This window comes from Crocodylus porosus, unplaced genomic scaffold (genome assembly GCF_001723895.1).
Source record: "Crocodylus porosus isolate Cpor-Errol unplaced genomic scaffold, CroPor_comp1, whole genome shotgun sequence".
Lineage (NCBI taxonomy): Eukaryota > Metazoa > Chordata > Crocodylia > Crocodylidae > Crocodylus > Crocodylus porosus.
In genome coordinates, this window is record NW_017728886.1 from 207,764,299 (window position 1) to 207,787,621 (window position 23,323).

General features: G+C 40.9%; 1 protein-coding gene across 2 annotated transcripts in view; it reads left to right on the top strand.

The window, feature by feature from the left end:
- Nucleotides 1–23,323, top strand: part of NKAIN3 (Sodium/potassium transporting ATPase interacting 3) — a 621,440-nt gene that overhangs the window by 450,875 nt on the left and 147,242 nt on the right. For both annotated transcript variants that reach the window (XM_019548544.1, XM_019548538.1), the window contains exon 4: nucleotides 12,777–12,974. In XM_019548544.1, the coding sequence (XP_019404089.1) occupies nucleotides 12,777–12,974 (198 nt within the window). The remainder of the gene's footprint in view (nucleotides 1–12,776; nucleotides 12,975–23,323) is intronic.

The window sequence follows — 23,323 nt, forward strand, 5'->3', positions numbered from 1 at the left end:
CAGGGTATTGGTTTTTAGATATGAAAGAATAAATGACTGGTTTTTACAGGAAAAGAAATGAGGGATGGTATCTTCTTTTAAGTACGCTGGAATATATTTTAGCAAAAATCTGAGATGGAATAAGCACAATGGAAGTGTAAATGTTAGGAAAACAAATTATGGATGGAGTTGAATCCTTCTGCAATAAGACAGGTGGAAGAGCTGTTCTGGAAGTGCTAAGTCTATGGATCCAATGTAGATTCTATTTTATTGCATGGAGTTGAACTCTGGAGTGTTGATCCCATGGTCCACCCAAAAATTGAAAAGATTTCCAAGTACTTTTTAAGGCAGCTTTTATCTTTACCTAATTCCACAAGGTGGGGGGGTAAGGGGAGGGGTTCATATGCTGGACTGATAAATATGAGCACTTTAGCTCAATTAAGAATCCTAAGTTACTGGATGAAAGATCTTTTACACCTACCAAATACTCCAGGAAGTGCATTTTAGAAGCCTCTCCTCTGCCAAACAAACCCTGGCTTGGATGACTAAAGAACATCTATACTCTCCCCAGATAAATGGCATGGAAATGTACTGAGAGTAAGTAACTGACCCAGTATTTCCCCTTTATTAAAATAAGACAAAAACTTAAGAATTAAGGATACCAGCATGCAGGAAGATATGCTAGCAGTGAGACTGTCTTGAACTTCTCCTTTTTAAAGATCGCTAAAACACTCCTTTGGCCCAGAAACCTATCTGTCTGTGGTTCAAAACTACTAACAACGAGAGGCCACCACTAGATTGAGATTCATGCTAATGAGATCTGCACTTTTCATGGGCAGCTGCTGTCAGAGTCCATATTCAGATAGAAGATGCTCTTGTGGGAAGAATGAGACTGATGACTTAAATCATTTTTATGGTCTTGTATCTTCTCTAAAAAAAGTGAGAGGGAGATGGATTTTTCCATTAATGTGAAAAACTAAATACTGGGTTAATGAGGAAAAAAACAATTTGGCTTCTTTCTAACACTTTGGAGCTTTTCTTATACTTCTTAGGTTAACCCTCTTTTTGTTGCCCTTCTCTAGACTCTGTCCTATTTGTCCACATCCTTTCTGTAGTTGGGGCCTCAAAACTGAACACACTGCTCCAGATGTGCCCTCACCAGTGCCAAACAGAAGAGAATAATCACTTCCCTCCATCTGCTGACAACGTTCCTACTAATGCAGCCAGCATGCTGTTAGCCTTCTTGGCAACCAGGCACACTGCTGGCTCATATTCAGTTTCTTGTTCACTGTAACCCCTAGGTCCTTTTCTGAAGAGCTGCTACTTAGCCTGCAGCCTTAGGTATATTTGTGCTACTTGCACAAAGAAAAAGGGCCAAAATCAAATAGAATTTTCCTGTTCTGTTTTATTGTACATTGCTCCATTTTACCTCTTCTTTTAGATCATTATACATCATATTCTTGTATAAACTGGTAGAAAGTATAATTTTATTGTATGCTTTTAGTAAAACTGATTTAATTTTACATATATATTTTTATTGTTCATTTTATTATATTGTTTTGGTAAAAGCTGTAAATAAACTAGTTCTACTCCTCTTAAATGGTATTATACCATTATTACAATGTTGTAATTTAAATCATTCCTCCATCCTTACACTTTGTCTTTGTTTAAAATTGTTATTTATAAAATGACAGCTATTTGGATAATAATAGAGTTGAATACTGTTTTGGCTAGTGGGTAGATTGCATCTGTTCTTATTATAGAATTGTCTCTTTTGTTGGCAAAAATTGAATTTGCTATTTGCATACATTTCCCAGTAACAGAACCAGCGTCCCATGAATGGATTGCCTCTGCAGGAGTTAGTACATTATGACTCCGTGTGGTAGAGGAGACTGAAAACTGGACAAAAGCCATTATTTCTAGTGTAATCATGGTCAGGCTGGATTCTATGTGCAACAAGCATAACAATCCAATCTTAGTTATCATTGCAGCAGTTCCTCTTGGTAACAGTATATATTATTAAATAATCAATAACATATATTTGTTTAGTCTTTGTTCATAGATAATTTATTCACACAGAAGTGTAAGATCCCCATTCCCATAAGTGAAACATATGTCAGGAAAAGCCTTTGTTTTAATTTGGGGACTTCCGATAGGCACGTCCATCCTCACAGGGAGGGTACGGTGTTTGACAAGTTCTGTTTTCTAGGATGATATAAAAATATATTTTTAACACCAGAGAATTATAGTTCCTTTGTTTACATCCACCAAAAACTGTAACTGATGGAAATGGGCACTGTATGGATGAAAAGTGCTTTGCATCATAACCTTTATTTCCAGATTTCTTAACTGTATGAACTCCTTGGGCAGAAACTTTCTGTTCTCTTGGAGGAGTCTTGCTCTGAGTTCTTTTTTTGCCTGAATTTTTGCTGCACTTGACTTGATATTTTTAATGCTCTGTTTTTATGCTTACAGTTCACTCTCTTCTTAATTCTACCTTTCAATCTGAATCATTCCCTTGGTCATACCACTTGATTAGGGACATGCTAGTCTACTTGGATTTTGCCCAAATCCTCACACTATGTCAAGTCTTCAGAATCAAAATCATGCTTAGACTCCACTTACTGTTTGTCTAATGGCTCTGTGTGGATAGTCAATCATCAGTGAGGGTAGGTGAGAGCAATTTTCAGACTAAGTGTTCAGCTTAATCATATGCCAGGGACCACGTGAGAGCACAATAGGTCTTTTGGGTTTCCCTGACTGCTTTGTGCTTATCCTGTATATCCTATGACAAGTAATGTGTGGGCTTATATTGATCTAGTCATCCTTTCTGTAGCTGTCTTCCTTACTCCTTCATTTGGATTTGTGATTATTTTTCTGAAGTTATGTTAATGCTCTTGTATGATGTCAAGCCTCTTGTCAAATGCAGATACTGTCAGCAAAGTGAGACAGACATCAGATACCTGAACTATAGTGTTGAGTTCTGAGTATGGATCTGATTGTACCCAAAGTTCAAGGCTCATCTCTAGTCATAACAGGAGGTTTAAAAAGAACAGACGTCATTTCACCTGTCCTTATGGCAAATACTGAGGCCCAGATCCTGTTCCACCTACTAAACATCCAAGGACATAGGCTAGAGGTGTTACATTTAACATGCATTAAAGACACAGAAAACATTTTAAAGCCACAACAGAGCAGATGTTCATAGCCCTTAAAATGCTTTAAAATGGCAGATTCCACTCTAAATTAACCCTTGATGGGTGTGGTATTAGACTAAAGCGCTTTAGGTTACAGTGCTTTTTTGAATGTCTGTATGACATCCATTATGCTTGAATATAAGTGTCATTCTGCTGCCATCCCATGGGGCCCCCACTGGACAGCTTGCTAGCCTCAGGCAATGTTTGTCTCCTTCAGGTGAGAACTGGCCCAGCCCTGACCCCAGGCTGTCACAGAGAGTAGACAGAAAAGGCTCTGTCTGCTTCTTATGCAGCCAGGTGGTGGAGGTGGGGGAACAAAGCCTTTATGCCAGGCAGATCCCTCCCCCCATCAAAGCTCGGGTCTTGGTGGGGGTTGGGCTGGGTCCATGCAGCAGAGAGGCTCCCCTGGCTTCAGTTTCTGGCATGGCAAAAAGCCAGCTGGGCTTGGAGCAGGTATAGCTGGCCGAGTTGAGTCACCTAGGAATCTTTTTAGGCCGAAACAGAAAAGTTTAAGGAATCTAGCTACCATAGTGTTTCTGTGCCTGTTTCATGGAAACAGGACATGTTTAGTGATGTAGTTCTTTAGAAGTTACAAAAGTCTCACTTAGATATCTTGAAGGTAGGATAAGATGTGGGCATAAGTTTACAGAAAAAAGACACAACACACTGCATTTTTTGCACAGTGCTTACTGCTTGATTTCCTACAGATACTATTAACTTGTTTACATCTAGCCAGAAACGTGCCAATTTTGCAAAATGTGCAAGACATTCCCAAGGATGTGGCAAATTAAACCGCGCAAAGGAACTACTTTTTTTCCAGTTAGGCACTTGGTTTGCCTGTAGATTGAAATAAACCTACAAAATGTAATTTTCCTGCTTGAAACAAAATCTGACTTGCTGTGTTTCACAACAAGCAAAACAGATAAAGTATGGTACTTGTCTAGTTTGTCCACCCTCCCGGGCATATAATCAATTTAGCTGTAAGGCTTAACTTGTTTTTGTTTTCATTTTTGTTTTAACGAAGCCAGTATTTAATATGTTGTGGAAATGAATCAGCACTTTCTGCCAAATCTCTGAAAGGGCCAGAAAACTTCCAGTTTCTAAAACTGGAAATAATTAGGCTGCCTGCCAAGAAGCTGTGTGAGAAATCTCCACCACTAGAAATCTTTCCAGAGAACAGGCATTCAGCTTGCAGTCACCATCTCTCCCTGTTTCTCATGTTTTTCTGAGACCCAGGTGATCCCAGTTAGGGGAAGGTGTGGGAAGCAGTGGCTGCTCCTCTCCTCTCATTCTCAGGGGAAGAAACAGCAGGGAGAGACTCATTGCATCTTCTTCAGACTGGGAACATTCAGATTTGGGGAAAAGATGGGGACTTTTGGGTGAAAGCAACAGGGCCAACCCCCTGTCTACTCCCCAGACCAGGGACTCCAGCTGAGGAGTGGGCTGGGGGGCTTTGCCCCACTTCCCTAAGTTGCTTCCAAGACTAGACTGGGAGAGGAGTATACAGATTTTTTTCATGAGTACGGGATGTTTTCCCCTGGGAGAAGTTGAATGAATGCTTATACACTCCAACAGAGACTCTCACAGTAGAAATACAATGCTTGTATGTAGCCAAGCAGTTTTACTTAAGAAGTATATGCCCTTTTTGGAGACATTCCTCAATATTCTGTCATTTAAAATGTAGGAAGTAGCTGTCAAACATATAGAATCTTACAGAGTACAAAATATGAAATTTCATAGGTGTTTATCCACTATGCATGGGCATGTATTATTTATAGATGAATAAAGTGCGTAGATTAATACATTACAAATATATTAACACTAGTAAGTATGCGTAATGTGGAAGTCCTGATTCCCACCATACACAGACATGGAGGTGACCAGTGCCAGGGTGGAAGCTAGCTGCACTTCTGTCCCCTTGGCTGATCTCCCTGGGCACGTCCAGACAAGTGCTGCCTGAGTATGTGTTGCACCACTTTTTTTCCATGGGTTGTTTTGACCCCATGGATATCCAGGGAACCAAAAAAATCGGTGAGGGAAAAAACACACTTGGTCAGTGAGTGCTGCTGAAAAGCAGAGCTGAGCCCGTGGCTCTGCGTGGAAGAATCACTGTGGCTGCAGCCTGCAGGACCCCAGGCAAGGCTGTTGGGGCCAGTACAGTGCTGGCCCCAGCCACCTCTACCACCCAGGATAACTTACTGCACATCAAAGCACACGTGGCACACACGTTCCCCGGGAACAAGTCCCTGGAGAACCAAATGTCCACATACGTCTGGACACACCCTTTGAGTCCACTACCTCAGATACTAGGCTTCAGGTCTTCAGGTTTTTTTAGAGTAAAATCCTATGATTATCCCACTCTTAGGTTAAGTCCTGTTGGATAGCACCCTGTGAATCCACTAGGCTAAATGGACATGCAGCACATGCAGTTCTTCCCTTTGGAAATCTGTGACCAGCAGTGAATGCCAAACAGGCTTTTAAATATGATGTTTAATCTTATATCAATAGGAATAAGGAAAATTGTAAGAGAAATAATATGCAGTCTCCATGTGTATTTATCTAATGTCAGGTTTATTATCCCCCAGAAGGCTTTAGAAGATCTGACATCTTCAGGCACTGGTTATCTGTCTTTGTGACTGTCATTTCTCTGTGATCAGCAAGCTGAGAACTACCTCCACTGTCTGCAGAGTGCCTCTTTTTAACTGTTTGTAATCCTTTACTGTCTTGGTTCCTACCACTAGCAAAGGGCCTCTTATAGCTGGAACCTAGAAGTAGCATCTTCCCAGATCAATAGCTCAGGGCTGGTCTCTTAATGAATGTCAGTGTGCCTACTAGGGGCTTGGACTGATATTCAGTTTCTCCTGGGAGAGTCCCTGCTACCTCTGGAGAAATCACAAGTGTATAGGAGTTCATAATTTCTCTCCCAGAGTAAAAGTGGCCACTGGGAGAAAAATAAGTTGGGAACAACCTAATGAAGTGGCTCCTTGGAGAAAATCTCTCAGGAAACAGAAGTTCTGTACAGGCAGTAGGAGATTGTTTTTTTGCTTACTTCCTAGCAGCCCGATTAAACTAGGCGAACATATATGTGTTATAAACATGCCAATAACCCATTGCAGTTATATAGTAACTATCCCAATAATCAGGTCACATACAGTTATTAGATTGGCAAACATGGTACATTTCTACTGCATGCAAGAAAGTGGCTGCATGACTCAGAACCCTTGTGAATAATAGTTTTTGTGCACCACTGGTCTGTTCCATATAGGAGGTATTGGTCAAAAGCAGGAAGTACTAAAGCAATTGAAATTGCAGTAATGCAGATTCCAATTGTTATGGCTAACAAGCTAATTCTTATCTCCAGCTCAGAGCCCAAGAAAAGACACTTATGTAAATTTGAAGTAAAAAAAGATTCAAGGGAACATTGAGTAATTAATATTCAAAATATCAGGAGCATGAAGACCATCACTGCTAATGCAAGACACTGAGAGCTAGTGATGAAAGTGTCTTATTCACAAAACCACTTTCTAAATGTGGTCTGCCTACTGCTTCAAAATCATTCTATTCAGTAGTAATGGAGAGAGACAAAGAGTGAATGGTCAAATGGAGATGAACTGGGATCAGAAACCGTGGTCTTAGGAAGTAATGGAGTGGAAAACTGAGGTTAGGCTGCAAATTGTGGACTTTGGCTGGCAGCTGATGCTTGTCCTCTAGGGTAGTCCTACATTTAGAGCAGGCTTCATTAGTGCTAAAATGCATTGTTTGTATCTAATGGGGAGAAATGATTCCTTGAAATTAGATATTAGGGAATAGGGAGGCCTTTTGTTCATGCCAACATTGTTGAATCAGAACTACAAATGTAACTGCGTATAGGGAATTGCAAGGAATTTTTTGTTCTATTTTGTTTTTTTTTTTCCTCTGGTATTTTATATATTATTTTCCAAATAATTTGTCGATAAATGGCTTGAATGTTCACACTACCCGTATGACAGGGGCTGGGGAAGACTGTGCTGCTCATGTGGTGGTAATGGGGAAGAGAGTCTGTGGTGTGCACATTGCAGGAGGGAGGACTGACCCACGCAGCATACAGGGAGAGGGCCCCAGCTGCTCAGCTGTTGGACAGCTCTGCTAAAGCATTGCTGCTCCAGTGCTGACTGAGTGAAACAGCAAAATGTAACATATGACATTACTAACGTTACTTCTTTAAGATCTATAATTTCATGGAAGTATTGTTACCCATCAACTATCCAAACTTGGTCTGTTAAGTCTAACAAGACTACAGTCTCAAGTGGTATTATTTACAGGCTGACAAAGAATAAATACAGGGATAGCTGGTGCGAATTTTAAACTCAGGAAGTCAACAATTTTAAATTGGTGAGCCTTTAAGCTCTGTCTCTTTGGATTCATCAAGGTGTAGTGTTATATAGATGCATGAAACCTAATCAGTCAGTAAGCTTTTGAACAACAGCATACTTTTGTAAAAGAACAGCAATTTTCATTGCATTCCCTACCAGAACATTGAATGTTTTGTGAACATTTGTTTGACACTTGCTTTTAGCATGAAAGAATCATAACTGTGATTTTTCTCCTGAAAAATTACAGGCACACCCTTGGACTATTTTAGCAAATACTTAACTTTTATTAATTGAACAAATAAGAATAAGTAGGTTGTAGCCTAAGTACTTCACAAAACAGCAGCTTTCTGAGTAGGTCTCAATTCTATCCTCTAGAAACTTCACTGGAACTTCCAAGTTGCACACAGGTAGAAACAGTCTTTGAATTATCTATATTTCTGTAAACAATAATGAAGTCACCAGTTGATGTTCTTAAGGTTGGCATATCTGACTCATTATACAGTCTAGTTATTTCTGATAAGTGAAGTCCTATAAATTAGACACTCTGGCCAGTATAAGTGATTTTTTCATGCTTTCTTTTATTGCTTGGTAATTTAAAATGTATCAGCTCATACACATGCACCACTACCATTTTGTGATGAAGTACATCAGGGTCAAACTAATGCATGAAATGATTTTGTTTGCTTATACAAAAAATCAGTAATGCCAGACAGTGATTTCCTTTTTGTGCCTGCTTTGGAGAATCAGCATGATACACATTGTGAAAGGCCATGGAGAAACACTCTGACACTAACCCATGCATGACTCCCTAATGAAAAATGATACATAAACTGGCATGATCCTATCTTCTTTTTGTTAATGCAGAGGCTAGATTTTGATGGTGATGTTTGTGCCACCTCCTCTCTTGTGTACCATTAGCATAATTAACATATGCCATTATCTTCATCAGTTGCATTACCAAATGAAACATCCAGTACATTGAATGGGACTTCTAAAGCATTTACTTGAAGTTAAGCATGTTATTAAGTGCTTTGTAGATAGTAAAAGTAATATTATGGCAAACTTAAAATTTTTGCATCTCAAAAAAATTGGAAAAACTTGCACAAAAATTTGGGGGACATATCTCATTTATTATTTAGCTCTAGCTGAGATTACTCATGTGCATAAAGTTAAACATATGTTTGTTTTTCCTTTCTTTTTTTGTCAAGTGCTATATATAAGCTTATTGGCTCACCTTGGAAACATCAAACAGTTGTCTTTGTAATATTAAAGTTTTCTGAACACCATGATCTGGTTTGCAGTAATATTTACCTTCAAAGGTGACAAGATGATCCTTATTGATATGTTGTTCTCTATGTGCCAGACATAAAAAGAGACAGCAGCAGTTAAAAAAAACCCCAAACATATTTATACAGTTACATTCACTTTTGTTGAAGGGGCTGATCCGTAGTCCCATGCCCCACATAAGTACCACTTAAGCCTCAAGAGAAGCAAAAAAGAAATAACGAATAAGGTTCCTGTATCCAACTATCTGAGGGAAAACTTTTAGATGGTTTAGTTGCATAAAAGGCCATGGTTTCAGTAAGATGTGACATCCAGTTATGTGCAAGACTTGCACACCACATAAACCCCACTTAAGCTCTTAAAGCTAATGCCTGAAGGCTTAAAAATAAGACCACCAATGTGCTTTCCTCCCTGCCTGATAAACTATTTATGGTGAAGTGACTATCTGCCTACTTCTGTAGTTCCAGGGATATTCATTATTTTTACACCTCTCTGCATTACAATCTGCAGCTGAAGTGAAAGTCCAGAGAAATACAAAAAATATTGTTAGCTATTTTCTGTTTCCATTCTTACATAGATCCAAATATTTTTGCACCTAGATAACATATTTTTATTTGAATTCTGATTACATGAACATAAAACCATAAAAAGTAACATAAAATCAGCTCTCAAATCACATTTTTAACTAGTAAAGTATTAATCTAAAACAGAAAAGAAAGATATAAATAAACTGCATAAACATGTACCAGTAAAACAAGATATATAACAGTTGCCATTTGGAAGTCAGCAATTTGCCTACATCTCCCACAGAGTGATATTTGAGTGTCATAATTTTTCATTATAATTAGAATAGGTGGTGTCAGTGGTGACTGCACCAAATTTAACTTGTTAATGTTGTCAGCTGTCTTTTAACAGTATTTATTCATATGTAAGAATACTATTTATTCTTCTTGTATAAGCTATGGACTAATCAAATGCAAACATTTAAATAGGGAGTACTGGTAGCATACAAAACTTGAAAAACCAAAAGACTGTGAGAGAAAAGAGAACTGAAATCCATATGAAAACCTACTGCTACAATTAACCTATTTCTGCAGTCTTGATATCAAAACATTTTCCCCTTGTCACTTGATATTCAGTCCACAGGTTTAGTTTGCCAAACACCTTAGTAAAGAGCTACCAAATTCAATGAAAATAAGCCAGTCTGTACAGATCTTGACAAATCATACTTTCTCAAATCATACTTTCTCATATTTGTCAATTGCTAAAAGCACTTGACACTACTGTGTGTTCTCTGGGATTGTTGAAATGAGTAAAACACTGTTGTTGCTCTTTTTTTTTCTTTATTTATAATTATATTTTACTGAATGGAATTGTGTTTCAAGATGTATTTCTGTTCAGTAGGTTATCATGGAAACAACTCTAAACCAATGTCAGAGAATATTTAAAAACAGAAGACCAATATACTACCAAATCTAATTAATGACCTGGCAACTACCAGTATATAGCATACATAACAGCAGAAAGAGACTATGAACTTTTGTTAATGTAGACTTAAATTCCACAGAAAGCTAAACTTACAGGATAGATTTGCAAAATAACATTCCATATGTGAATCTGTAAATATAACAGCCTACTTTACAACCACAGATAGGCATGTATATATCTATATACAAGTGTGCACATGAAAATGACAAATATCTGTGTAGATAGCAAGGTTTGCCCACATAGGGGCATTAACAAAGTTAATCTAAATTTGATTTAAAAATGGTTTAATTATATGGTTTTAACCCCTTCTATGGACACTCCATTCAGAATTAAAATGGCTAGAATTCATTTGGGAGAGTCCTTTTATTCTGAATAAGATAATCAACTCACAGATGTAATACAGTTTAAGAAATCCAATTTGAAATGCCACTTTTATTTAATTCATTTCAGGACATAGCCCAGCGTGTCCATTCCTAGCCAGGCCCGTAGAACATGTGGCAAATTTTTGCCTTTTCCCACCTTACTAGCCATAAAGGTAAAAGTAGGAGGTTGATACGCGGTCTCTGTGTGCTGTTCTTTGCCTTGAACACTGGTAGATTTACACAAAACAAAAGCTATTAGGGCTGTGTGAAGCTTCGGTAGCTGATTGGATTTGGAGGAGATTTGGCCTGATTCAGGGACCAGATCTGCAAATCTGAATCAAATCAAGAGACAAATTAAAAGCTCTGAATCTGTTTGAAGCATTTGAATTGATTCAGAAAAGCTTCGGGAAAGACTCGGCCACTTTGGAGACTGGGCCATAGACTAAGCAGGCAGCTTGATACAGCTGCTTGCAGCTGGTAGGTCTGTTGGGGTTTGGGGGAGAGGGAAGGGAAGGGACATGGGGGAGAGGGAGGATTGGAGCTGGGACAAGCTTCCCAGCCAGGGCAGGGGGGAAGGGGGGAGCATGGGTTGCGGGTATGGCAGCCCTTGGAGCAGGGGCTCTGCCCTGCTGCCGCTTGCCCAGCCCGGTGGGGAGGGAGGATGCGGGTGCGGTTTGCTCCAGACAGAAGGGGCAAGTGGCAGCAGAGCATAGCCCCCACTCCCAGTGCTGATGCAGGTGCAGCAGTGCTAGGAGTGGGGCTATGGCCCTGCTGGCACCTGGAGTGGCCCATGCCTGCATTGTGCCCCCCTCCCTCTCATGCCAGCTGGGCAAGTGGCAGCAGGGCATATTCCCCACACCCAGCCTCCCAGCACTTCAAAAAAAAAACCAACAAAAAAACAAAAAGCAGCCCTGCACTTATTGACTCTGGGAGTGGTGATTGGGGCCTCTGAGGGCTTGTGGAAGAGCCCCCTCATACAGCACAGGGCAGTGGGGGGCAGCAGGGATCGCCCCCCTGCTTGGCACCTGCGTGGCAGCTGCCCCATGGCACAGGTACAGCATGGCTTGGCAGGGCCCTGTGTACTCTCTGAGAGCTGGGATGGCTCAGGCAGTCAGCTGGAGCCCAACACCACTGAGCCCCAGCTCCCAGACAGGGTGCAGTGCCCTGCTGAGCCACATTGTACCCGTATGATGCGACAGCTGCTTACATGGGTGCCAAGCAGAGGGGCACTCTCAGCTGCCCCGCTCTGCCCCACGCTGCATATGGAGGGGGGCTCTGCCACGAATATCCAGAGGCCCGAATCACCGCTGCTGCAGCTGGTGAGTGTGGGGCTTTTGTTCATTTATTTATTTATTTTTAAGTGCCAGGACTAGGCTGGGGCCAGGAGGGGGATGAGGCCAGGCAGGGCAGCCATAGGGGCTTCTCCCGTGGCTCTCCCTGCTCAGGGAGAGGCAGGCACAGCCAGAGGAACTGTGGGAGAACCTGCAGCTGCCCGGCTGTGCCTGCCTCTCCCCAGCTGATCCAAATCACCAAATCTCTCCAAATCAGCACCGAATCTTCTGAAGCCAATTCACCCAAATCAATTTGGGACAGTGATCTGAATCGAATCACTGCCCTCCAAATTGGCTGAATCAAATACTTCCCTATTTGCACAAGGTCTAAAAACTATTTCCTCTAAAGAAACTGAATCAAGTACCTTCCATAGAGGTTCATTTAGATCTCCTCCTTTAGGAGCTGGGCTGGATACAAGAGACTGTCATCTCTGCCTACTAGAAAAATAAATATATGCTGGAGTCACTTGCTAAGAATATAAAAATAGAAATGTAATTTTGCATTATGCATTCTTTGGGGTGGAGACACTTATTTGCTCTTTGTAAAACACCTAGTCCAAGGAACTCCCAACATAGGGGAGTCTTCTGTGCACACCTGCTGTATAAATAACAAATGTCAATGCATTTCTCTTTCCTCGTTTATGGTTTGTTTTCATATAAAAATGTTCAGTTATTCTTGTTAAATATGTTCAATTTTCTTGTTAAACAGGGAAAATTTCCCCTTTTCACCTTAAATGATGCAGTGACAGAGGAGCTCATCCCCTTTCTTTCTCTGTCTCCTAGGAAACTGATCTTATGACCTTTAACATCTCAATGCATCGTTCTTGGTGGCGAGAGCATGGGCCCGGCTGCATACGGAGGGTGGTACGTCCGTCAGCCCCTGGAATCCTAGATGATTACTCCTACGTCTCTGTGACAGGCTGTATAATTGACTTCCAGTACCTAGAGGTCATTCACAGTGCCATCCAAATATTACTGTCCGTAAGTTTCCATTTTTTGTTATGCTTGGATCGCCTCACTCCAACTCTTGTTTATTGTACAGGTCAAATGTTTCTATATCCTCACTGATGTTTTAAGTAGCTGCTTAATAACAATACAAGTTTGGAATTGCATATTCAAATATAAAATTTGTCATTTGAAACTTCAACAGCTCTTTTCAAAGGGCATAAAAGCAAATACTAGCCCTACTTTATGGGGATACTCCTTTGCATGGCAGCATTCTACTTATAATTCTTAATACTCATTTATTAGAATATGTCCAGAATGAGAACACAAAAGGAGAGCACAGTCCAAATTAATCTATCTAAGGCTTCCATCAAACATTCGAAGTAATTACATCACAACACTCACCTAGCTCTATACATAAATGTTTTACATATACAAGGTAAATCACTTCTTAAAAATATGAACAGAAAAACTGGAAAAGATCAGAAAAATGTTAGTATTTAGAGTACCATTTTATACATTTGATGAGGTTGTGTACACTCTTTTTGGGACTTGTGGTGCCCAGACATTTTATGGTAGTATGCCACTTGCTAGAATTACCATATAATTACCATACCAGCCTGAGACTGCACACCATTTTCTACAATAATAATAACAATAAGAACAACAATAACGTGCTATCACAGGATAGCACATGTTTATTATTTATTAGGTACAACTAACTATTCTGCTGATAGACTTTAAGCATTTGCATTAGTAATGCAAAGAGGGGAGAAAAATCTTAATTTTTCTAAAATAGATTCAGTTTATTTAGTTGAAAATTATTTGCAAACTGTAATTATTGCAGTTTTGTACAGGATTTTGAGGTACCTTTTTCTATGCTGGATGACAGAATCTTAAGAGGACAGGAACAGGTTATAGCTATTGAGCAAAAAAGAGAAATAAGCCTTATAGCAAAGTAGGATGGATATGTTCCCTGCATTGCTAACCAGCTTCCCCAAGAGGCTAACTGCCCTCTGCTCTCACTGGTTTTAAATGAAAGTTGTGTGCAGTAAACATCTTACTGCAACACCAGGCCCTTGGTGATTCATCGCACAGGTCCAAAGCTCATTAAAGTCAGTGGAAAGGAGTGTAAAGTAAGTCCTGGTTGGGGGAGGATGGGCAGGATGGGGGGAAGGTTCGCTGGTGGGTGTGAGGGGCCTAAAAATAGCCCCTGGTCTGGTGGGAGGGGACAGCTCCCCAAGCCCCACCCCCCAGGTCTCAGCACCCTGCACAGAACCCACCTACCGCCCCAGTCCCCCTAATTGCTCCTGTGGACCCCACTTACCACACCAACCTTCCCACTGACCCCACTTGGTAGTTTTGTACAGCTCTTGAGACTCGCTACACACCAGAACTGGCACCAGAACACCCAATGCAAATTTTTCCTACATCTCCCGATGTTCGGTGCTTGAGAGAGAAAGGGGAAAAAAACCAATGATGCCTTCACAGGCAAAAAGTCTTGGTTCTCACAAGTTGCTGCCAGAAGCTGTAAAGCATAGGAGGCTTCCCACACAGAAACTGTTTTCCTTTTAGCCCCATTGCAATGAAAGCAACCACTGGAATCCATTCATATTGTAACAGTGGTATGAGAAACACCCTGGCGCATCATAATATTCCTTCTATAAACTTATTGCTGTTTTTCTTGAAGAAATTCAAATTCCTGCCTCCACTACTTGTTTGAGAAGACTATTCTAAAACTGCACTTCTCTAACAAAATAGATTGTTAGACTTTTTGTTTCTCATTTCTAGTCTAGCTTTCTTCAGTTTGCATTCATTTGATCTCATGCTAATTCTTTAGTTATTCTGTAATATAAATAGCTCCCCCATTCCTTATTTTTCAACCTGCAAGTGTAAAGAGTAATCATACAACCCCTTTTTAAATTTCATTTTGCTAAACTAAATAAGTCAAGCTCTTTTAATCTCTCACAGGATAGGTTTTTCGTTTTCCTAACCATCTTAGTGGCCCTTTTCTATTCTAAATTAATCTTTTTTTCACATAAGCAGCCAAAATGGTACATAGTATTTCAAATGGGATCTTACCAATGCCTGATAAGTTGTGCTAATGTTTTCCTGTCCTTACTAAAAATTCCTTACCTAATACACCCTAGGATTGCATTAGTCTTTTTTACAGTCACGTCACACCTACAACTCATGGTTGCCTTACAATTGACCAATACACCCAGGTCCTTCTTTTCCACCATTATCTCCAGTCTATTAGTCCCTATCTAATAACTTGTTCTTCATATTAATCCCCAAATGTATGTCTTAGAACTGTGTTCTTCTAAATTTCATACTATTTTATCATTGCTGTCCACAAGGTTATGTGTATTGCAATCCAATCCTCTTCCATATTGGTAATACCTCCCAGTTTTGTGTGATCTGCATAAATCATAAGCACACATCTAGTTCTTTCAACAACATTGTTAATGGAAATGTTAAACAAGATTGGCCTCAAGGTTTGTCCCCAATGAACATCACTTGGAAGCTCTATTGAGTTCCCTTTCAACATTGTCCATTGTAGTCTCTCTTTTAGCCAACTACTTGTCTGCTTCACAATCATGATTTTATGTCATCTCCAATTTAGCTAATAATTTCTTTTGAGGCGTGGAATCAAAGGCTTTGCTTAAATCTAGATTGTTTAAGTCCATTGCATTACCCTTTCCTAAAAAGTTAGTTATCCTGCTGTGGAAGGTTATTAATTTGGTCTGATGTGGTCTTCCTTGGATAAGACCAAGTAGTAATTTATTTTCTGTCTGCCTCCATATCTTTGATAATTCTTTTCTTCAACCTCTGTTCTATTTGCACTTGCAGCACAATGCTGGCTCTGCACTTCCCTTTTAAGCATTTGCTGGCCACATTGTCTCCAAGAAGGAGTCAAAACATGCAGGCATATGCATAAGAAGAGGTAACTCCCAATACTTAGGCACAGAAAAAATATCTAGAATATGACTAGACCTAAGGACCCTCCTACTTTTTAGTGCACTTGCCCATTGAGTGGGAAACCCTGTTTCTAGACTCCTCTCTGCCACAGGCAAGTTTGAACGTGCATCTCCAACTTCGTAGAAAGTGTTCTCACCATAAGTCCATGGATGAGGCATTGCCCAAACTACTATCCAGCTCTCTTCTTCAAGCTTGGATGCTGCCGTTGAGGGAAGAAGACCCTACTCTGGCCCCTGCCCCAGTGGATTTTCTTCATCTTACATTTACTATTCATTGATTACAATGCATATACAGAAGTGGCCAGAACTCAACGGTCTCTCCCTTCCAAAACATCATCCACATCGCTCAGAAAATAAGCTAGAAACACGTAGCTTTCTCCAGATCCCACATATTTTCCCATCCTGGCTGCTTAGTGGACCAGCTCTAAGAGGTGGGCTACCTTATCTTATATTTCAACTTCTCTCAGCATGTGGAGATAAAGATTCAAATCCCCTATAAATGAGGAAAGCCCCAGGAAGTGAAATAGTCTTAGGCCCATTCCCTGGACAAGTGCACTATTCATTAAGCTGTTAGGCTAAAAGGTGGGAGGGTCTTCCTATGCTTTAATTTTGGCAGGTACACATGTACCTGGGTCGTCTTATTCCAGCACAGGTGAAAATATGATCCAAACTGTCTCTAAAAATTGCAGTTTCATGGCTACTGCATTTTCACAGCTATGTAAGTTCCACTTACATGTATAAAGGGCAAAAAGGATTCAGTCTTGTGTTTGCTATGTTCCAGTCACATGGTTCTGCTCTGAATTAACAGATCCCTTACAGATCCATGCTACAGGTGTTGCTTTTTTGGTATTCAAGTTCTTTTAATATTCTGGGATGATGATTATCTGCTCCCCCTATTTTTAATAAACCTGTAAAAGATTATACCTATCTTAATTCTAATTCTAATTCTTATTCTAAAAAGCATTTACACATATGCTTAACTTTAAGTACATGCTTAAGTCGTACTGCCTTCTGTGCAATGTAAGTATGTGATTACAATTAAGCATGTGCTTAATTATTTCCTAAACCAGTAATCTTCTGTGGATATTTAGTATAAAGGTCATTTATATCTCATTACAGACTCTCTTTTTTGCCATGCTGAAAAATGCTATGAGAAGGAAAGTTGTTTTTTTTTTCAGCAGCTAGTTGTGGAAGTGGACTGTGGCTTTTTGGAGTACAACCTAGTTAATTTTCATAACACTTTATGCAGCAATAGTAGAGTAACAAACCGTTTTACAATGTAACAAAAACTTTATTGCCATAACAAATCATATCATCATGCTAACTGCAACCTAAATGTGCTTGTATTTGATAGGGAGCTAAAACATCTATAACAAGAAATTCCTTGTGAGTTAAATATTGTATACCTGTCTGGATAATTTACTAGCATGGGATCTCAGGTTTCCAAGGGTGCCTTTTTATTTTTTTAAGGAAAGACAAAAAAATTATGCATAAGATGCTGCAGCCAGGCCTACACTGGATCTTGCTTCAGAAATTGTTGGTTCTTTCATTCCAATGCAGCAAGATGCTTGCTGTATTTGTGTTGCAGCATTCATCATTAAACAGTCAGCCTCTACCAGCAGTTACCATGCTAGATCTCTAAGAACCAGGTTTCAATGCTGAGCACCCATGGGAACCTCTGAGTCCTTGGCATCATGTGTGTTTTCTTATTCACAGAAATACATTTTTATCTAGGAGTACTATTCTGAATATTAGTCAAGAAGGTCTATAAAGGTAACCATCATAGAATTGCAAAAGAATGAATTATTCTTTGTAAAATGCCTGGCACACATCCTCTCAAAGGAAACATCCGTTTGTGCAGTGCCTTTATATTTCAAAAGCAAGGCACTATTTCTTGTGCTGCAGGTTCTAAATGAAGTTGCATTTGAAAGGTTAAGAGTGATGGCAGCTTTAATCAAGCCGATTGCTTACTAATTTGATTGCTGTGGTTATTTCAGTATAAATAATATTCTTATACAAAACTGGAAATATTAATTGAGAGGTGGAAACTGGCTTTAACAGAACTATTGAGACTCTTCCAGTGACTTAAATTAGGCTCACTGGATTACTTCCAGAATCTGATATATCATGCCTCTGATTACTAAGCAGCTGTACATGTTACAAGTATTCTATTCTTAATCAAGAGCAGTATGGTATAAGGTTAGAGTACGTATGTGCTTTCTTTTCCTAGTTCCTTTTCAGTGTCTCCTATTGAAACAACAGTGTAGCTCCTACCATCTAGGAAATTAGTACAGATTATAGATAGTTTAATTACATGGGCCATCACATACAATTGGTACATGGTAAAATCACACTCTGGTCCTTACCAAAAGGAGTAAAATTAGCCTGGCTACAATCGGATAGAGGTGCAGAAAGGGAAACAGTGAATACTTAATATTATAAGCAGTGCAGTATAGTGAACAAGTATAGTGAACGAACCTGCCTAGAATAAAACAAAAAACAGCAAACAGTCAACCTGTCAGTCTCCATAGAACTTTAAACGTCCCTATCATTGGACAACGAGAGGCAGACCAGAAATATAGAATATTAAAATGAATAAAAATTAGAGGTTTTAAGCTTTATTCAACAGAAGATAAAATACTCACATAAAGGATTATGCCCCTGATCCAAAGGCTCAGTGGGCTTTGATTCAGACCCTGTGTCGGCTCTGGGACTGGAAATGGCTTTGGAGGATAAAACTGAGACAATTAAAATAAGGGAAGGAAAATACTGTGATCTGTCATGTTATTGTATATACCAATGTAATATTTTAAAAAGTTTCCCAGAGTTTCTAACCTTATGTATTCTTTACAAGGCAGAAAGGGCATATATTTTCATGTGAAATCCAGTGATACCAGGGACATTTTCTGACTCTACACAGCAGTAATGAACTGATCTCATTGTGGTTCTTGTTAACACTACTTGCCATAGAGATACTTCTACAAATGATGAAACTAGAGATGACAGTGAATATTAATTCAAAGTTATTCTGTTCCATGTAAGTTCTTCTATCGCAATCATTACTACAATGTCTGACTACCTTCCAGCTGTGTGTTAGTTGACATGGCTAACCTCTGTCAAATGCTTTTTCCATTATCCTCTCCCCAGAGGAGGAAATGTGTGCTCAGTGAAGTGGTTTGTTTTGACAGGGTGTCTGTTCTTCTCATTTTTGGCCATGTCCTTTCTTTTTTTTCTTTTTCTTATGGACATAGAATCGCATGGTTGGAAGAGATCTCAAGGGTCACTTAGTCCAACCACCTGCACAAATGAATGATACACTATTTGTAAACCACCCCAGAAAAATGCTTATCCATCCTCTTCTTAAAACCCTCCAATGAAGAAGATTCTGTAATTTTCCTGGGCAGTTTGTTCCATTCTACTATGGTTCTGACACTAAGGGATTTTTTTCTGAGATTTCACCCAAATCTGATTTGCTGTGGTATAAACACTTGCCACTATGTGTTATTAAAGTTGGAAGGTCAAGGTTTTGAGGGTTATGAAGGTTCTTAATGCCTGTGGGCTTTTTTTCTACACTTGAGCTTCACCACTGTGGCAAACTTTCATTGTGCCAGAAAAAGCAAGCCATAATCAAGTTCATCCTGGAACTTTAGAAGGTCTTATAAGCCATGTCCATACTACCTCTGAGAGCAAAACTATGGATGTTTTCTGAACCCCGTTAACCTATTTACAATGCCTATTTACTCTGCTTAGATATGTACAAAATAGGATCAAGTAGGCAGGGCTTGTTTCTAGTCCCTCAGCTTTGCAGGGAAGCTGTATAATTTTCATAGATTTCATAGACATTAGGGGCTGAAAGGGACCTTGAGAGATCATTGGGTCCAGCCCCCACTGCCATAGGCAGGAAAGTCAGCTGGGATCAAGTGACCCCAGCAAGAAATATATCCACGTGTTTTTTTAAGGAATCCAGAGTATGTGCTTGCACCACATCTGGGAGGAGTTTATCCAGACCCTGGACACACGCACTGTCAAGAACTTTTTTCTTATATCCTGTCTAAATCAGCCTTCCTGGAGTTTATGGCCGTTAGGCCTTGCTATCCCTTGGGGAGCTAGGGTGAACAGCTGTTCTCCCAGGTCCTGGTGTACCCCTCTTATGTATCTGTAGGCTGCCACCAAGTCCCCCTGAGCCTTCTCTTCTCCACACTGAAGAGTCCCAAGTCCCTCAACCTCTTCTTGTACGGCCTTCCCTCCAGGCCTTGGATCATATGAGTGGCTCTCCTCTGGACTCTCAAGCTTCTCTACATCCTTCCTGAAGTGGGGGGGCCCAATATTGGATGCAATACTCCAGCTGCAATCTCACCAGGGCCGAGTAAAGCGGGAGGATGATCTCCCGGGTATTGCTTGAGATGCATCAGTGGATACACACCAGAGTTTGGTTAACTTTGCCAGCCACAGCATCACATTAGTGGCTCATATTCATTTTGTGGTCATTCAAGCCCCCTCAAGTCCCTTTTGGTTGTGATGCTAGCAAGTGTAGCACTGCTAAGCCTGTAAGTGTGCTGGGGGGTTCTTCCTACTGAGATACAGCACCTTACATTTCTCTGCATTAAAGGCCACCAGGTTTTGATTGGCCCACCTTTAGGGTGTGTCCAAGTCGGCCTGTATCTCCAGCCTGTCCTGTGGTGTGACTGCCTGTCCTGTGGTATCATCTGCAAACTTGGTGAGTTTACATGTGACTCCAGATCATTAAGGAATATGTTAAAGAGTATTGGCCCAAGTATTGAGCCCTGAGGTACTCCACTGGTCACTCTGCGCCACGTTGAATTGCTTCCTTCAACTAGTACTCTTTGGGTCTGACCCTGTAGCCAGTTGCCTAGCCATCAGACCATATGATGATCAAGGCCACAGTTCCCCAGCTTAACCATGAGGACATCATAGAGAACGAGGTCAAAGGCCTTCTTGAAGTCCAGGTATATGACATCCATGTCATCTTCCTTGTCTGGGTCATGTTACCTGGTCATAAAAGGTGACGAGGTTGGTCAGGTATGATCTGCAAGTCACAAAGCCATGTTGGCTGGCATTCAGAAGCTTGCTTTCCATCAGTCTGGTGTTGATGGATCTCTTGACAATTTTCTCAAGGATTTTTCCAGAGACAGATATAAGACTGATTTGTCTATAGTTCCCCGGGTCATCCTTCCTTCCTTTCTTGTAGATAGGGACTACGTTGGCTCTTTTCCAGTCATCCGGGACCTTGCCCAAGCACCACGATTTTTCAAATATCTCTGCCAAGGGGAATGCAATGATATCTGCCAGCTCCTTCAGGACTGTCAAGTGCACTCTGTCTGGGCCCATGGACTTATGAATGTTCAGTTCCTCAAGGTGTTCCTTCACTTGATCCACATCAATTTTAGGCCTGTCGCCGACTCCCACATTGGTTTGTGCCATGTCTGACATTGTGATCCTCCTGGGTGGGTGAAAAACTGATACAAAAAAGTCATTTAGGAGATTGGCCCTTTCTTGGACATCGGAAGTCAGTTGCCCAATTGGATCTCTCAGGGGCCCAGTGCTATCCATGTTTTTTTTTCTGGTTTTCCACATATCTGAAGAAGGACGTCTTGTTGTCCTTGATTCCTGCAGGTAGCTTAAGTTCAGTTTGTGTCTTGGCTTTCTTCAGCCACTCTTTATAGGTCTGGATGAGTGCACAGTAATCCTCTTTGGTAATGCTTCCTGTTTTCCAGCTGGTGTAGGCTGCTCTTTTGAGCTTAATAAGGCCCAAGAGTTCCTTATTCAGCCATGGGGCTTTCTTGCCCATTGACTGCATTTGTTCTGAGATGGTATGGCTTTTCCCTGTGCTTCAAGGATTATGTTTTTAAGAAATGACCAATCCTCGTGTACTCCCTTTTCTGGGGGTGGGGAAAGGCCTCTAATTGCCTGACTGCCAATTCTCTCAGTTTGCAAAAGTCAGCCTTCCCAAAGTTGAGGACTTCTGCTTTACTGCTGGATTTGCCTGCTCTTTGGTGAACTAAGAACATGACCAATTCATGGTCACTGTCACCAAGCTTCCCCTTGATCCACAGATCACTCACTAGGTCTTCCCCATTGGCCAGTACCAGATCAAGCAATGCCTCTCCCCTAGTCAGCCCATAGACCTCCTGGGTTAGGTAGAGGTCATCAATGGATGTGAGAAAGCTATACGACCTGTCAGATTTGGCCATGCGCTCGTCCCAAGAGATGTCAGGGAAGTTGAAGTCCCACATGGTGATCATAGTTTGGGAGTGCATGGCCTTGACTAGTTGCCTATAGAATTCCTGATCTAGATCTTCCTCTAGGTGGGGAGGTCTATAGTAGACTCCTACAAGTAAGTCATCCTCCCCATGTTCTCCTTGTATCTTGCCCCAGAAGGTCTCAAAATACCCTTCCTGGTTTGGAAACTTGATCTGCAGTGATGTGAGCTGATCCTTGATGTAGAGAGCTACACCTCCACCACTCTTCCCGACCCAGTCTCACCTATACAGGTTATAGCCCTCTATTGCCACTGACCAATCATAGGTGGAGTTCCACCAGGTCTCTGTAATTCCTACGAGGTCATAGTCATTTTCACATAGGAGAAGGGCCAGTTTCTCATGCTTATTTCCCAAGCTCCTGGCATTTGTGTACAGGCAGTTAAGTCTGCCATGAAAAGTCCATGGCTTCCCTCAAGTATGAAATGGGACCTTTCCTTGGGTTGTCTCCCTTGGGTTGCCCAAGTTATTGGTAGTGTAGCTGACATAGAATCATAGAATCACAGAATCATAGAAGTAGGGTCGGAAGGGACCTTGTAGATCTTCAAGTCTGACCCCCTGCCTAGGCAGGATTAAAACTGGGCTCAAATGACTCCAGCCAGGTAGGTATCAAGTTTCTTCTTAAAGACCCCAGGGTAGGAGCCAGCACCACTTGGCCCTACTTGAGATGCACCTGTGGATGCATGACAAGGTCCGGTTAGGCCTGCCAACCATGACCTCGCATTGTCAGCCCATGTTCATCTTGGAGTCAGTAATGACTCCAAGATCCCTTGCTGCCTCTGTGCTATCAAGAAAGGAGTTTCCCATCTTATAAGTGTGCTGTAGGTTACTACTGCCCAAGTGCAGAACCCTGCACTTCTCAGTGTTGAAGTGCATCCTGTTTTTGTTAGCCCACCCCTGTAACCTATCCAGGTCTTGCTGCAGTCTTTTCCTCCCTATTAGTGTGCTCACCTCACCCCAAATTTTGGTATCATCAGTGAATTTAAACAGGGTGCTTTTCACCCTGTCATCCAAATCACCGATAAAGAAATTTAACAGCACGGGCCCAAGGACCAAGCCCTGGGGGACTCCGCTGCCCACTTCTCCCCAGGTCGAATATGACCCGTCCACCACCACCCTCTGAGTA